This window comes from Halichoerus grypus, chromosome 4, assembly GCF_964656455.1.
Source record: "Halichoerus grypus chromosome 4, mHalGry1.hap1.1, whole genome shotgun sequence".
NCBI classification, from domain to species: domain Eukaryota; kingdom Metazoa; phylum Chordata; class Mammalia; order Carnivora; family Phocidae; genus Halichoerus; species Halichoerus grypus.
The window spans coordinates 85,674,573-85,692,439 of record NC_135715.1 but is presented as its reverse complement, the minus strand read 5'-3'; the positions used below and the strand labels follow the sequence as shown (position 1 = coordinate 85,692,439).

General features: G+C 39.6%; 1 protein-coding gene and 1 non-coding gene across 13 annotated transcripts in view; one reads left to right on the top strand and one right to left on the bottom strand.

The window, feature by feature from the left end:
- SAP130 (Sin3A associated protein 130) overlaps positions 1 to 17,867 on the bottom strand; it is an 83,298-nt gene that overhangs the window by 23,698 nt on the left and 41,733 nt on the right. For 10 of the 12 annotated variants that reach the window (XR_013447063.1, XR_013447064.1, XR_013447062.1 and 7 more), the window contains one exon: positions 12,109 to 12,213. The exons of the other annotated variants lie outside the window; for them this stretch is intronic. Coding sequence is in view for 6 of the 10 variants with exons in the window: in XM_078070633.1 (XP_077926759.1) it covers positions 12,109 to 12,213 (105 nt within the window). In the remaining 4 variants the exon portion in view is untranslated. The remainder of the gene's footprint in view (positions 1 to 12,108; positions 12,214 to 17,867) is intronic. 12 annotated transcript variants of the gene reach the window in all.
- On the top strand, positions 5,298 to 5,447 carry LOC118531364 (small nucleolar RNA SNORA62/SNORA6 family). The gene has a single exon (XR_004915141.1). It is a non-coding gene; the product is annotated as a small nucleolar RNA SNORA62/SNORA6 family (small nucleolar RNA).

The window sequence follows — 17,867 nt, the reverse complement described above, 5'->3', positions numbered from 1 at the left end:
GCAAGAAACATGAACAATGAACAGACACTTCAATAAAGAAATATCCAGGAGACAAACAGGCACATGAAAAGATTTTCAAGGGGGTGCCTGGGTGACTCAGTCGTTAAGTGTCTGCCTTCGGCTCAGGTCACGATCCCAAGGTCCTGGGATCGAGCCCCGCATCGGGCTCCCTGCTCCACGGGAAGCCTGCTTCTCCCTCTCCCATTCCCCCTGCTTCTGTTCCCTCTCTTGCTGTGTCTCTCTCTGTCAAATAAATAAATAAAATCTTTAAAAAAAAAAAAAAGAAAAGAAAAGATATTCAATACCAGTAGCCATTAGAGACATGCAAATTAAAGCCTCAATGATTTGCTACCATACCCCTATCAGAATAGTGAAAAGAAAATTTAAAAACTTCGTAACAGCAAGCATAGGAAAGGATGTGGAGGAACTTGATCTACAAAAAACTCCTAGCACTAATAAACGAGTTTAGCAAGGTTTTAGAATAAAAGGATCTCACATGCTGCAGGTGGGAATTTAAAATGGTACAGCCACTTCTGCAAAAACGGTTTGGAAGTTTCTTACAAAATAAAAAATATATGTAACTTAGCAACTGCACTCTTGGGATTTTTATCCCAGAGAAATGAAAATGTATGTCTATCAAGAAAGTTGTACATGACTGTTCGTAGCAGCTTTATTTGTAATAACCTCAAACCAGAAATAACCCCCATGAACTTCAATAAACAAATGGATAAGCAATTCTGGTACATCCATATGATGTATCATTACCCACTCTAAAAAGAACAAACTACTGATACACGCTATAATTTGGATGGATCTCAAAAGTACTATGTTGGGTGAAAATAAGCCAGCATCATTAGGTCACTGTGTAAGAAATATGTATTTATATAATTACAAATAATTATATAAATAAGTAACTCATGAGATTCCATTTACACAAAAGTCTCAAAATGACAAAATTCTAGTGGTGGCACAGCTAAATGACAAGGTGTTAGGTTTGGGGGAAGGGTATTTTTTTTTTTTTTTAAAGATTTTATTTATTTATTTGATAGAGAGACACAGTGAGAGAGGGAACAAAAGCCGGGGGAGTGGGAGAGGGAGAAGCAGGCTTCCCGCTGAGCAGGGAGCCCGATGTGGGGCTCCATCCCAGGACTCTGGGACCATGACCTGAGCCCAAGGCAGAAGCTTAATGACTGAGCCACTCAGGTGCCCCTGGGGGAAGGGTATGGTTGTAAATAAGGGAATGTCTTTGTGGTAACAGAACAGATTCACATTCTGATTATGATAATGGTTACATAAATCTATTCATAGGTGAAATTTCAAAGTAGTGTACACGAAAGGAAAAAAAACTGGTGACATTTTAATAAGATTTATGGTTAGTCAATAGCATTGTATTAATGCCAATTTTTTCTTTTTAATAATTTTAGTTGAGAGAGTGCGCACGTATGTGCGCATACACACACACACACACACACACACACACACACACACACACACACACACAAAGCAGGGGGAGGGGCAAAGGGAGAGGGAGAAGCAGATTCCCCGCTGTGCAGGGAGCCCACATGGGGCTCCTTCCCAGGACCCTCGATCCCAGGACCCTGAGATCACAACCTGAGCTGAAGGCAGATGCTTAACCAACTGAGCCGCCCAGGCGCCCCGCCAATTTTTTCATTTTGAAAAAGTACAAGGGTTATGTAAGATGTAATCATTGGGGGGAAGCTGGGTAAAGGGTACATGGGAACTTTCTGTATTACTTTTATAACTTCTGCGAGTCTTAAATTATTTCAAAATAAGTAAATAGGGGTTGGGTACAGGTTAGGATTATTCTGGAATTAAAGAGAATTAAACGATAAAACAACCAGAAATATTAGCAAAAATGCGGCAGTAACAATCTCTGAAAATTCTCTTTCATAAAAGCAAAACGGACAAAAATGCCAGAAGCAATGTTTTCAGAACTCTGGAAATTAATAATCTGGCAAAATTAATCAAGAAAATTAGCTGAACCTCAGTAAGACCAGTAAACTCTGAGGGTTATAACTTGCTCTATTTCTGTTCCTTCATCTCTACCACCATGATAGGCATGCAAACCAAGAGTCCATGCTCACAGTGAAAACCAGCAGCCTGGCAGCTACCAGAGGGATTAGAGCCCCTGCAAACCCTCTTTACCAGAGAACTATCATTATATAACCTGTCTGGTTGTTTCCATTTGCAAGACTGTCTTATTTGACCTGGCCTGTCCAGTGTAAACAGCTTTTTCCTTACAATTTGCTGGTACCTAACTGATCAGTTTCCCAACTGACTGATAGGATGGTAATAGGTAGGGCAAATAATAAGCTACCCAAAAAGCTTTAAAAGAAAAATTGGAGAATGAAATGTCCACAGGTGCTTTGAAAAGCTCCAATGTATTTCTGGCAATTTAGGAAGCAACATATACTTGTAGGACTATGTGTATACCCTGGACTGTACTTATGCCCAGAAAAGAACTGAGAGGGACCCAAGTTCTTACTTCTGGCTGAGTGTGAGGCTCTGTGCAAGCAGGAAGAAAAAAAGTTAAGACAGAGATGTAAAACTGCCTGCCTCAGTGTTGATGGGCCATCCCAAGACACACACAGAGGCCCTTGGCAAACATGGGAGACTTGGGGCACCTGGGTGGCTCAGTCATTAAGCGTCTGCCTTCGGCTCAGGTCATGATCTCAGGGTCCTGGAATCGAGCCCCGCATCGGGCTCCCTGCTCAGTGGGAGCCTGCTTCTCCCTCTCCCACTCCCCCTGCTTGCGTTCCCTCTCTCACTGTGTCTCTGTCAAATAAATAAATAAAACCTTTAAAAAAACAAAACAAAACATGGGAGACTTATTGGTTCCAGACATTCAAGGAAATCTGTTCAATCATTAGCTGACTACAAAACTAAGAGAATTCAGTGGTCACGCTAGACAAAGATAACGATTTTAAAGAATTATTTTATAAAAGTCCCTAAACAAACAACCACAACTACAAGCAGCAACAAAAAACCTGGGGGGGGGGGGGTGGGAATCTGATTTTCAGAGCTGCTACATTATACTGTTCAAAATGCCCAGTTTTCAACAATAATTCCTAGGTATGTAAAGAAACAAGAATGCACTGTTCAAACACGGGGAAAAAAAGCAAGCAATAGAACTGTCACCGAGGATGCAGAGATGTCAGACTTAGTAGTCAAAGAATTTAAGTCAGCTATTATAAATATGTTTAAAGAACTAAAGAAGATCATGGCTAAAGAACAGCATAAAAATGATGTCTCAGCAAATAGATTAATAAAGAGATAGAAATTATTAAAAAAAAAAAAAAAAAAGACCAAAAAGGAATTCTGCATTTGAAAAGTTAAGAGCAGAAAGGAAAAAAAAACTGGACTCAAAAGTATATTTCAGGAGCGCCCAGCTGCCTTCCTTAGTCGGTAGAGCACCCAACTCTTGATCTTGGGGTACTCTGAGCCCCACATTGGGTATAGAGATTACTTAAAAAAAATATGGCAGTTTAAAAAAAAATGTGTATTCCAGCAATCTTAGAAGGAATCAATAAATTCAAAGATAGGTCAATTGAGATTATCCAGTCTGAGAAACTAAAAAAAAGAGGGGGCGAGGTGTACAGGAAGAAAAATAAACAGAGCCTCAGAGATCTATGCGATAGCAGTAAGTGTACCAACATACACATAATGGGAGTCTCAGAAGCAAAGGAGAGAGAGGGGCAGGAAGAATATCTGAAGAAATATTGGCCAAAAACTCCCTAAATTTGATTAAAAACTTCAGTCTGTTTATCTAAAAGTTCAACCAACTCAAGTAGGAAAAATTGGAAGAACCTACACCTAGAATACATCGTAATTAAATTGTCAAAATGCACAAGAAAGTATTTAAACGTAAAATTCTGTAACTTAATTACACCAAAAAAGGTAATATATGGCAAAATATTAAAAATTAAATCTAGTTGAATACTGTTTCCTCTATTTTGCTATACATTTACAGGTTTTCATATTAAGAACTTCAGAAGAGAATGCTCTAAGATAAAGTTGAAGATATCACCTACAAAGAAAAAGAGATTTTTAAAAATTAAGAGAGAGAGAGAGTGAGTGAGCATGAGCAGGGAAGGGTAGAGGGAGAGGAAGAGAGAGAGAATCTCAAGCAGACTCTGCACTGAGCCCAAAGTGGGGCTCAATCTCACAACCCTGAGATCCTGACCTGAGCTGAAATCAAGAGTTAGACCTTTAATGGACTGAGCCCACCCAGGCACCCTGAAAAAGAGATTTTCAATTTCAACTTCTCCCAGCCATTGTATTATTTGTGTAGGTAGGAATTTTATTTATGGAAAGATGGCACAGACCTACTTTTTCCTGTTCTTTCTGCTAAGTATCGCTGAAAATCATGAGTATTATATATAAAACAAACAAAACAGCTGTTGAACGAAGACAGACTGGCTAGGGACCTCAGGACCAAAGGAATGACACAGCAGGGAATTCCTTGGGTTTCCTTTTTGCCTCATGTGTTCCAGACTGGGTCCTGGAGAACCACAATACAGAAATGTCAAAGGGCACAGACAAAAGTCCTAAGAAAAGTCTGCTCAAAGAACCAAGACAGGAGCAGCTCAGCAAGATGGAAAACTTTTAAACAGTAACTGCTCTGCCCCGGAGAAACACCACAGAAGCAATCATGGTCTCATCTCCATTCTCTCTTGCAAATGCTGTGGAGACCCCAGGCGTCCACACTTGCCAGGCTATAATGGGGCACCTCAATCTTCTCTCTACCATCTCACCACTGAAGTGGTGTCAAAAGAGGCCAAGCAGGGAACCTGGACTTCAGTCCCCCACTTGGCAGTAAGGAGGCAATGCTTTCTCTTCCTTAACTGGGGTCGTCTGTGAGGAGAACTGCTAAAACATTAGGCTATAAATAAATTCCAGGGTCTTCTAAGACCATAAATGTTCAGGTCCAAACAGAAAACCACTCATCTAATCAAGAGCCAGGAAAATCACAACTTGAATAGGAGATGAATGATGAAGGTATTATCAGATAAGGACACAGATATCATAAAAGTGCTTCAACAAGCAATGACAGATTCACTTGAAATAGATGAAAAAATAGAAAAATCTGAGCAAAGAAATCAAAGTTATAAAAAGAACCAAATGTAAGTTATAGAACTGAAAAATACAATTGACCAAATAAACTCACTGGATATTGTCAGTAGTAGAGTGGAGACAGAATCAGTAGGGTCGAGGACAAATCAATATAATTTACCCAATCTCAGCAACAGAGAGAGAGTGGACTTAAGAGTGAATGCACTCCACAGTGTTTGAGCTTGGAGTTGAGGCTACTGATCGATGAACTCACAAGTGTAGGTAGTGTGCTACCTGAGGGGCAAGTCTTTCACTAACACCGCAAGGGTCTCTGGCTCAATGAGTGGAGTTTGATAGTAATTCTTGCTATAAGTAAAGAGTGAGGGCAGAATAAAGCCATTATCTGATATGCAAAAAAACCCTGACATCTTATGTACTCCTTCTCTGCCACAAAAGACATGCTCTAACAAATCAGAGAGTAAACCAAGGAAAAGGAAGTATACAGGCACCAGGGATGAGTTGAAGGGAATTCAGAGAATGATGGACAAAGGAAACACCAGGGATAATAGCTGGGCACCAAGTCCAGAGAGTAACCAGTGCAGACTGGAGTAGGTAGAAGCAAGGCTTCAAGGAGGGAGGGATATAATCAAGAAAAAAATGGAACCGAGAGATCTGACAGATCTGCCTGTATTTGGAGGATTTCTTTTAAGTTTGGTGGGGAGTATGAGGATGAATTAGTGACTGACAGAAAACACCTAAGCATACATAAATAATAGCCTTGTAGTATTATGTGACTTCTTTTAAAATTCAATTTTTAAATTTATTTGAACAGTTTTTGGATTTACTTCCTAAATCTATTTTGTTTTATAATATTTTAACTTTCCTTATTCTTTTGGCTTTGAATTAGTAATATATTCATGTTTCAAAAGATACACTGAGAAGTCTCCCGCCCTCCCTTTACCAACCCCCTACTATCTCCAAACAACACCACTCAACTTCAGTATTTCACTGAATCTAAGCTGCCAGTAATTATACACCAAATTTTGTGTACCACTTAAAAATACATTAATGATAATATTAATGTGTCCTCAATTTTAAATCACATATTGGTTTCTGAGATGCTGACATGTGTATGTTAGATCTTACTTGTATCATAGTATGTTCTACATGGTTTTTACTTCTTTTTAAAATTTTGCTCACTTTTTTCATTTCTATCCTCTATGTCTATACTGTTTTCTATTTTAATTTTACCTTCATTTTGTGGTTTCTTCTAGGTCTTTACTGAGTTCTGTCCCTTCACGTGTCACCCCTTTATGTTCTGTCATTTAGTCTTGGGAGTCTGCATTTCATCTTTGTGTGTTTTCCTTCACTGAGGTGGTGCTGACTTCATTAAGTAATTTGAATTCACAGTCAGATTTTTAAAATAAGTTTCATCTGTCCTGCTTTTCTGGTAAGTGTTCTTACTGAACAAATGAGTATATTTTGTTGCTCTTTTTCTACTTTTTAATTTTAGTTGTCTTCCCACGAATATCCTTTTATTACTCATCAGTGAATGAGTTGGGCTATTGCTAAAAACAGCAATTTACATGAGATTCCTTTCACTTGGGCGTGGGAGTGTGGGGAGACTGCTCTGATTTCAGCTAGTTATTTATCACAGTCCAAATGCTCTCTTCTTTCAGGTGCCACAGAAACAGACTGCCAACTGCAAGTAAGGCCAGCTGGGTGCCTGCCTGTGCAGGGCCCTACCTCCACAACCTACCTTGGAACCATACCCAGTCCAGGGAAGACTCTGCAAATAGCCCCTCCTCACCCACGTTTCTGCACATATTGCTGCTTACAAGGAATATACTTTTGTACTTCACAGAGTGCTCCTCACCTTCAGGAACCCTATTTTTTCCTAGCACCTTAAAAGTAACTCTAGTGCTACTTAAAAACAAAACAAAAAAAACAACATTTAGCAATGAAAGGTAATGTATTAAATTTATAAAATTTATTATCTAATGTTGGCAACAATGTGGAGAAATTGGGAACACATTTCATGAGGATATAAACAGGTACAGTGATTGGATATCAGAATTTAAACTCTACATGTAATTTGACCCAGTAACGCTACTTCCAGAAACATATTCCAGAGAAATGTTTGCAAAGGGGCTCAATGATAAAAAGATCCACTGCATTACTTGTTTATTATAGTGATAAATGGAAATACCTTAAGTGTTCACTAATGGAGGACTAATTATGGCACCAACACATCTGGGAACATCACATAGTATAGGAATACAGTCTCCTTTTCTAGTTTTTCATTTTCTTGATCTCCTAAAATGACATATCCTAAGGCATGGTCTTTGTACCACTTTGTACCACTTCTACTATTTATACTATCAGTGGACTTTCTTCCACTCCCATGGTGTTAAAAAACATATATCTGCTTGTAATTCCTAAAACTTAATCCCCAGCATAACAGATCTCTATCTTCAATTCTAGAAATGTACCTACTCTGGAATTTTTTAGGCAGCTATACACTTGACATCTCCACTTGGCTGTGTCTAACCACTTGGAGATCCCAAAAGTAAAATATTTAAAACTAAACTCTTATATTTTTTTTCCCCTTGTTATTCCCATAGGCTTCCTTACTTCAGAAAGGATAATCTCTATCTACAGTTGCTCATGCAAAACCTCTCAGCTATCACTGGCTTCCTTCCCTTCTCTCTTATCAGAAAATTCTGTCAGCTGTACCTTCGATACATATCCAGAATCTTAACTCTTTTTATGACTTTTACTACCTCCATTCTGGTCCAAGCCTCTACGATAGTCTAAGGTTCCATCATCTCTCACTTGGTCTCCCTGCTTCCACTTTTGCTTTCTTGCAGTTTTATTCCTAGCATGGTAGCCAGAGTAATCCTTTTAAAAATAAGTCAAATCATGTCACTCCTATGGCTGAACCCTCTGACAGCATTCAGTCTCACCCAGAATAAAATCCAAAGGATTCTGAATGGCCCACAAAGCCCTACATCATCTGGCCCTCAGTTATATCTCTGAACCATGTTGTGCAACTCTCCCCTTGTTCTAGGTTGGTTTCTCTTGCTGTTCCTTCCTTGTGTGTTCCTAACATATAGGCAGTCCTGACTTTGTAGATCCTGATATGTGTGAATTCTACTATAGTGTATAACTGTATTACACTAGTCCCCCACCAACTCTGTTCAAATTTCAGTTACCACTGTACATTAACTGTGAGTAGTTACATAAACTTTATGCAACTTTATGCAAACTTTGCTGCTAGCTTCTCAGTCCACAAATCACTATGTAACTAATAGCTATGCATCATGATCTATGACCAATCACATCATTTCCTTTGAAGTATGTCCGTGAGTGGTCAATGCATATCTGTTATTCAGTTTATGCAGACGGCAAACTGTGGAGCTGTACTGTCTCTTGTTTCTCAACTGATAAACCCAGGTGAAATTTTACAACAATGGATGAAAGAGTGAGAACTGGCCAACAAAAACAAAAATGCAGGAAAAAACAGTAATTCTGGAAGTAAAATTGGATGTAATTAAAAGACTTGGAACAAGCAACAGCAAAGACAGGATGAGCCCTAGGCTTGTGTGAAGATATGGAATGGACCATGTAGAGAGAATCCAATGAATATTTAAAAAGATGGTAAAGTCATCTCATATCATCTTTTAGTTGAGACTGCACTAGGAACACAAAGCCACTATGGTGAAATGTATTTACTTCTCCTTTGGATTGATGACTATTGAATGAATGAATGAATGAATGAATAAATCCCAGTCATTCAGGCCAAAGTGTTAAAGCTAGCTGCCACACTGAAAGGAAATGGCCACTTACAAGGAGAATGAAAAACAACAACAAATCCTTTTCTGGCCAATAAAGACTGGTTTATTTCAAAAGTTAATAAATTAACTTTGATAAATGGATGTTAAGCTATCTGGTGAAGCTACTAGCACAGTTAAAAGATGCTGCGTGAAAGGGGTACGTGCACCCCAATGTTTATAGCAGCAATGTCCACAACAGCCAAACTATGGGAAGAGCCAAGATGTCCATCGACAGATGAATGGATAAAGAAGATGTGGTATAGATATACAATGGAATATTATGCAGCCATCAAAAGGAATGAAATCTTGCCATTTGCAATGACGTGGATGGAACTGGAGGGTATTATGCTGAGCGAAATAAGTCAAACAGAGAAAGACATGTATCATATGACCTCACTGATATGAGGAATTCTTAATCTCAGGAAACAAACTGAGGATTGCTGGAGTGGTGGGGGGTGGGAGGGATGGGGTGGCTGGGTGATAGACATTGGGGAGGGTATGTGCTATGGTGAGCGCTGTGAATTGTGTGAGACTGTTGAATCACAGATCTGTACCTCTGAAACAAATAATACAGTGTATGTTTAAAAAAAAGAAAAAAGAAGATAACAGGAAGGGAAAAATGAAAGGGGGGAAATCGGAGGGGGAGACGAACCATGAGAGACTATGGACTCTGAGAAACAAACTGAGGGTTCTTGAGGGGAGGGGGTTGGGGGGATGGGTTAGCCTGGTGATGGGTATTAAAGTGGGCACGTACTGCATGGAGCACTGGGTGTTATATGCAAACAATGAACCATGGAACACTGCATCAAAAACTAATGATGTAATGTATGGTAATTAACATAATAAAAAATTTTGAAAAAAAAAAAGACTGTCTGGATAAACAGGTTATGTAGACCTACCTACTTTCAGAGATGTTTTTCTTTTCCTTAACTTTTGCTTAATAGGTCCAAATATTTCACCTAGAATTATAAAGACTTGTTTGCACAACCCAGCATATTCTTTCTATGCTGGTAACCAATCAAAAATGAAAACAGTGAGATGTTACCTACCATATAGACAAAACATCTGGAAGAATGGTCACATTATTTTTATCCAAAAAGCCTGAATCAAGCAAAATATGCACTGTGACACTTAGTTTTAGTGTATTATTTTCAGGTTGGATAGAAACATTTTTCGAACAGAGCAGATTCCTTCAGATTGTAAATGCAATTAAGTTTCCACTTGGAATGATGTAATGTATGGTGATTAACATAACAACAACAACAAAAAGATGCTGCGTGAAATGTGCACCCGGATTCCACGCATTAGTTAGGGCAGAGGGTTTTGATGAAAAGGATGAAGATGTCCTTAGAAGTGATGCTGGCAAAAAGTTTCACATTAAAGGAACTCTTGGAGATAATTTGCCACCATTGAAAAGACAAAGGATAAAATGTCAGAAGCAGATCCAAACTTAGAAAGGAGCATGACAATTCAACAATGCATGGAAGGACTATTGTGCTCTTCATCATTGAATTATACAATGTGAAGGCAGCGAGCACTGTTCCAACTCCTCTTTTTATTTTTTTTTTTTAAGATTTTATTTATTTGACAGAGAGAGAGATAGCGAGAGCAGGAACACAAGCAGGGGGAGTGGGAGAGGGAGAAGCAGGCTTCCCGCTGAGCAGGGAGCCCGATGTGGGGCTCGATCCCAGGACCCTGGGATCATGACCTGAGCCGAAGGCAGACGTGAAACGACTGAGCCACCCAGGCACCCCTGTTCCAACTCCTCTTGATTAGTTTTTAGAAAGAAATAAAACTTTAATTCTCAGTGTTTCTCATGTTTAAATTACAGTGCACCAAATAAATATTAATTTTACTACTTTTTTCACTTCTCTATATATGGTAACTGACGATAAGAGAGTTTTGAGTATTTTCATAATGTTTTAAAGGTCAGAAAATAAGCACAACCCCCACCCCCTAAAATTAAGATCATTTTTCACAGCTTCCCCTTGCATGGTTATTTTTACTTTTCTGCACTAATGTGCAAAGTAACGACTGCATGTCCTCCTACATCAAATTCTTGGCCCCTGCTCTTTCCTCGGCCTGATGCAGTTGGACGTCAGGAAGCATGTGGCTGTTCCTTTGTGCTCTTAAACCTCTGCTCAGAGAAGGCTTTCTAGACAGCATCATCTCTTCCTCCTATTGCCTTACATTCCTTTCACACTGCCTTCTTTTTCTTCACATATTGATTTCTCTACATCTACTAGAAAATAAGCTTAAGGAGAATGGACACTTCGTCTTAGTCACTCTCCTATATTCCCAGATTCTAAAACGTTACCTAGCCCACACAGGGCAATCATAATTTTTTCTTGAATGAAGTTTTATGATGGAGTTGATAAATACATCATACCATGGCAAGCTATTACCAATATAAGTAAAAACTGCAAGATGTAGAACAATCTAATCAGCAAGATCCTGTTTTTAAGACTCAGTCTACATGTGTACATAGAGAAAGACGTGTGGAAAGATACTTAACAAAACTGTTACCAATCAATATGATTCTGGCTAGGGAGACTGGCAAGGTGGATAGAGAACAGGATAAAGATTTTCACTTTACACTTTAAATATTTTTCTATTGTCTCTCTCTTTCCCAAAATAACATTACTTGTGGAATTAAAAAGAATAAAGAAAACAGCATATATTACCTACTGTCATGATGCCATTTTTTTTTTTTTAAAGATTTTATTTATTTGAGAGAGAGAGCATGAGCAGGGGGAGGAGGAGAGGGGGAAAGAATCTCAAGGAGACTCCGTGCTCAGCGCAGAGTCCAATGCAGGGCTCGATCTCACGACTCTGAGGTCATGACCTGAGCCGAAACCAAGAGTCGGTCACTTAACTGACCAACTGAGCCAGCCAGGAGCCCCATGATGCCATTTTTGATAGCAATAATAACTGGGGATTACTGTGAGGCAGGCTCTGTCCTCTTTAAATGCATCATTTCATTTAAATACATAAGAATTCTATGAAGCAGATGTTATAAGTATGGCTGTTTCATAAATAATAATCAGAGAGGCTGAGTAATGTCCAGGTCACACAGCTAGAAAGTGGATGTAAAAAGATGCACATAGGCAAATTATCTAAGATTTGTCACATGTGTTAGGCTTTTTCCTCCCCAATAACGTGCAGTTGGAAGCAAGAGTGATAACATTTATGTGCTCACCCTGCAGGCCTAGGTGACCCGGATGTACTTCGCATAGAGCTCTCCACTCGAGGGCTAGCCACTTCAGGAGGCTGAGGAGGAATGAGGGTTTTCCGAACTGCCATTCTGAAAGAGACCAGACAAACCCAGAAAACAACAGTCCGAGGGCATTAAAGGATAGGAAGTACATAGTTGCTAGGCATACCTATGGCAAAATAAAAGCACTACATTGGCTAAGCCATTTTTTAAGTGGATTTCAAATTTTATCAAAGTAATATAGATAGATTATTGAAAATGCCAAATCGCACTAAAAAGCTTTTAACAAAATACAGCAGGTCCCCACCCCAGCCCTCCCCATTTCCTGCCCATCTCTCTCCAGGAAGCAACCGCTATGACTCTTTTAGCTGATGCTTCTAGTATGCCACATCTCCTTTCTACTCATTATCAAACCTGAAATCCATATTACGTGTTCATGATTATTATTATGTCTATATATGTATGTATGTATTTAAAGATTTTATTTATTTGACAGAGAAAGAGACAGAGAGAGAGGGAACACAAGCAGAGGGAGTGGGAGAGGGAGAAGCAGGCTTCCCGCTGAGCAGGGAGCCCGATGTGGGGCTTGATCCCAGGACCCTGGGATCATGACCTGAGCCGAAGGCAGACGTGAAACGACTGAGCCACCCAGGCGCCCCTATGTCTATGTATTTATATTGACCTGAGAAAGTTCCTGGAAGTCAAATGAGAAAAGTTGATCAAGTTAGTTAGTGTCAACTGTGCCATGCAGTAGAGGCCACATACAGCTCAGACTGAGAACCACTGGGCTCAGCAATGTGGAAGCAGTGAGTAATCGTGACATGTTTAGTTTTGGCAGAGTGGTGGGAGCAAATGCTAGACAAGAGTGGGTCGAGAGAAAATGGCTAGAATCAGAATATACCATTTTGCAAAGCCTAATTAATGGATCTAGATAGTAATCATCAAGTCTGCTAGCATCTCAAAAAGGGTGACCACGAAACATCATTTTAATTTATAAAGTGCTCTTGCCAAAAAAAAAAAAAAAAAAAAAAAGATACACGAATCTAATCAAGCTTTAGATTCAAGTAACAACTTAAGAAAAAATGTGTGGAGGAGACAAGAACAGCAAAACTTCACTACAGGGGTAGTGGGCTGAACTGTGGTCCCTAAAAAGATATACAAGTCCTAATCCCTGTATCTGTGAATGTAAAAAAAATAGGGTCTTTGTGAAAGTAACAAGTTAGAGATCTCAAAGTAAGATCCTTCTAGCTTTGGTAGGCCTTAAATCCAATGACTGGTATCCTTATCACAGAAAGGAGAGGGAGATTTGAGACACAGAGACACAGAAGAACATGTGAATATGGAAGCAGAGATTGGAGTGATGTGTCCACAAGCCAAAGGTTTGTCAAGAGCCACTGGATGCTAGGAAAGAGGCATGGAATGGATTCTCGCTGGGTGCATTCAGAAGGAACCAACTCTGTTGACATCTTGATTTCAGAACTTCAAGCCATCAGAACTGTGAGAATAAATTTTTTTTTTTTAAAGATTTTATCTTTAAGCAATTTCTATACCCAACATGGGGCTCGGCAGAGTCACAATCCCGAGATCAAGAGTCATACGCTCTGCCGACTAAGTCAGCCAGGCACCTCTGTGAGAATAAATTTCTGTTGTTTTATGCCACCAGATTTGTGGTAATTTGTTATGGCAGCTCTAGGAAACTAATAAAATGTGGATGCAGTTGAAAAAAATCCAGGGAGGGAGAGGGAAAAGTCTACGGGACAAAAGACCAAGCTTCTTCAACAAATAAATCTCAAGGAAAAAAAAGAGATGAAGGAAACCTACAGAAGAGTCTTAGGAGACATATCAACTGATCACAATGTGGGCACCTTATCAGAATACTGATTCAAATCAACAAAAATTTTGTGACATTTGAGGCCACTGGAAATTTGAACAATGACTAGATATTTGATGATATTACATGGTTATTATATTTTTTAGTGAGTACCTCAATAGACACATACTCACATACTGAAATATATACAAATGAAATGATGTGCTCTCTGGAATTTGCTTCAAAATAATATGGAGAAGGGGGTGGGTAGGCATGTAGATTAAACAAAACTGGCCATGAGCTGATAAACTGATAAATGAAATTAAATGATGGGTATTCATATGTTCAAAATTTTATTGTTTCAAGTTTTCCATAATAAAAAGTAAAAAATAAGACCAACTCCACTAACGCCCCAGAAAACAAAGAAAATAAACCTAATGAGATACACCACTACACAGCCACAGAATAACCAAACTTAAAGAATGTCAATAACAAGTGTTAGTGATTATGAATGCAATGATGATCCCCACCTGCTGCTTAGAGTGTACAAGGGTATAAACACTGGAAACACTGTTGCCAGTGTCTACCAGAGCTGAACATATGTAGAGCTTACAACTCAGCAAATCCCTCCTAGGTATGCATTTACCTATGTATTAAAGGTCATACACGAAAACATTCAGAGTAACATTACGGCCCCAAACTGGAAACAACCCAAAGATCTATGGATAAACTATGCTATCCTTATACAATGGTGTTTCATACAGCAATAAAAAAATTACAATCACATGCAATAAAGTGGGTGCATTACATCAAATCAAGGTAGGGAAGGTGAACTCACACAAAAACGTGTAATATATGATTCAGCAGAAGTTCAAAAAGAGGAAAAGCAAATCAACAGGGTCAAAAAAACTGGTCAGCTGCCTTTGGGAGAAGGTGTTGGTAATGTTCTTTCTCTTGACGTAGATAGCGGTTGCATGCTGTGTTCACTTGTGCTAATTATACCATACATGCATTACCTTTGCAGTTTTCCATATCTTAGTGAAAATGCTGAGAGAGAAAGAAACTGGAAGAAAAACCGGAGTTAGCAAAAACACATAACTCCTTTATTTTCTTTGAAAACAGGAGCAAAAAAATGGGGTAGGTAGTGGAGCAAGGTGACTTAACAGAAGAGTTTTAAGATGGAAGAAATAACTGCATGTTTATACCTGCTATGTGAATGATACACTAGCGAGAAAACGCTGATTAAGTAGGAGAGAGGGAGAAGCACTACAGCACTGTTCTCAGCAGGTTAGAAAGGCTGAGGTCAGCGAAGCACCGAGAGTCCATCCATAGGAACAGATGAGATGAGTAGAGCATGGGATACAGATGCTGGCAGGTAAGGAAATGTGAAAGCTAGAGTTGATGGAAGTTCCATTTTTCTCAAAAAATAGGGAACAAAAATTCATTAGCTGTTGGCGAACACAGATGAGGAAGTGTGGAAGTTTTGAGAGGAGCAGAGGTAAAAAGCTATCCAGGAGAGAGGCTTAGGAAGCATTCTGTGTTGGTCCCCTGTGAGATCCTAGTGGAGGTGTGTGAGGTTAAGCAAGGCCAGTCAACAAGGTTGTTTACCCCACCACAGTCTGCTGCACAAATTCAGCGGAAAGTTGGATTTGACTGTTTCTGACAAAGTGAAGGGTGGGGGCAAGGAAGTGGGGGCTGTATGCAAGGAAGTGATTGTAATGGACCACAGAAACTAAGTCAGGAAGAACAGAGAAAGGCCATGAAAAGCAGTGAGGAATAACGCAAAGGTGGTAGCATCAATGGATCGAAGGTTCCCCCCCAGTGGGTCGTTGCAATACCACTGCCCGTGAGGTAGGAAGACAGAGGTAGGCTGTGGGACAATGGAGGACAGAAGAGGTCAGGGAAGCTTGCGCTTATGGGTGTGTGCTGCTGATAGAGGGGGGAGGACAGGGAAGCATTTAAGCAACCGAGAAGCCAGAGAGCTGGGAAATCATTTTGGAGAGAATAAGCGCCAGACGTTATGGACCTTCTGAAGGACATACAAACATATGCGCAAATCAACTGGAATCTGATCAAGCCTCTTGAGCTGCCCTGACCAACAAGGTAGCCTCTAGCCATATGGGGTTACAAAGCACTTGACTGGTGGACTAGGAGCAAAATTTTTAATGGTAGTTCATTTAAATAATTTGAATTTAAAACTGTTATCTGATTCAGTTATTAGAAAACGTTGCAGTGTGCCTGGAATAACTTGGATATGTGAAAGTACTTTTTCAACTGCAAATTTTATGAAATCTGAATATAGACTGAGTGCTTTCCAAGAGGAATGGCATGAAAGTGGCAGTGAGGCACAAAGAAGACATCAACCCCACCACCAGGCCCAGTGACAGAAGGATGGGGAGGAAAGACAGCCACTACTTTGGAGAGAGTGCGGGAGCCAAGACCCCATGGGAGAACCAGATTCTAGTTAAAGAAGGCAGGCACACAGGGGTTAGAGTCTGTGGCAAATGAGAGCAGTGTGCCCCACGGAGGAGGCAGCAGCCAGACTCTACCTCGGTGACTTCAAGCCCTCCAAGTCCACACAAAAACGAGCACCATCCAGTGGCAAATAGGCAGATTCTCTACAAGGCTCTTCCTGGAAGAAGAAATGTGAATGTGTTCCTATAGCAATGCAGACTACAGAGAGAAATCACAACCAGGACTGGGGTTGAGGGAAATGCAGGAACTTGTACATGTGATAGGGGTGTTAATTCATGGTTTGTTTTGGAAGGCACTTCGGCAATATCTGTCAAAACTAAAAATGCACACACCCCTTGACCCAGAGTTCCCTCTTCTTGAAATTATCCTAAAAGCTACCATGAGTCCACAAGGACTGTTGGAGGATAATGTCTGTCTCGGCAATGTGTGTAAGAGTGAAAAATGGAAAACTATCCAAATGGTTTATCAGTAAGGCAGTGATTACGTACACATATGATGGTCTACCTTTGTATTTAAATATTATGCATTCTTTAAAAAGAATAATGTAGATCTATGTGTAGTGATATGAAAAGACGTCTACTTTGTATGAAAAAAAACTAAAATCACGTGTAATATTCCATTTTTCTAGAAAATGTGTATAAATACATTAAAAGAACTATGTATCACCTAAATACATTATGTATCACCAAAAAAAAAAAAAAAAAAAAAGGGGAAAGCAGGTACACTCAAAGAAGAAGGATACAGGGAATTCTGATGATGACAGAGTCAGTTACCGGGGCACAGCAGAAGGGTTGTAGGGAGGTGATGAAGTGTAGGAGAAGGGGGAAGATCTTTTTACCTCCAGGGTTGTGAAATTTCAAGATGTTTATCTTGGTGTCAATTTATCTGTGTCCACAGCGTCTATTGTGCTGGGCATTTCGCAGTTCTTTAAATCAGGAAACTCATGCCCTTCAGGTTTGGAAATTTTCTATTAATTATTTTTAAGTCATCTCCTTCCTTTTCTCTGATCTCTTGCTGAAACTCCTTTACTTGCAGGTGGGCCCTCCTGAACTGATTCTTTTAATTTTCTTGTCTTTTCTGTTTATCTTTTTGTTCTTTTTAACTCTACTTTTGAAAGATTTCCTCAACTGTATTTTCCTACTCTTCTACTGAGTTCGATTTCTACTCCTGTGGTTTAAATTTCAGGACACACTCTTTTGTTCTCCAAATGTTCCTTTTGTGTAGTGCTGCCTTCCTGTTTCATGGATACATCTTTTTTTGTCCTTTGAAGACAGCATTCACAGTTTTGGTCTTTATTTGCTTTTGCTTTTTGTTTTTAGTTTTACTCTCATTGCTTAGCTTCTGTATCTTCCAGGCTGCGTTTTTCAGTACGTCTCAAGGTTTGTATCTTGCATTGTTAGAAGGCCCCTCAGGTACTTGGTTATCCCTGATTGCGTGTTCATGATGAGGACTGGGGGAC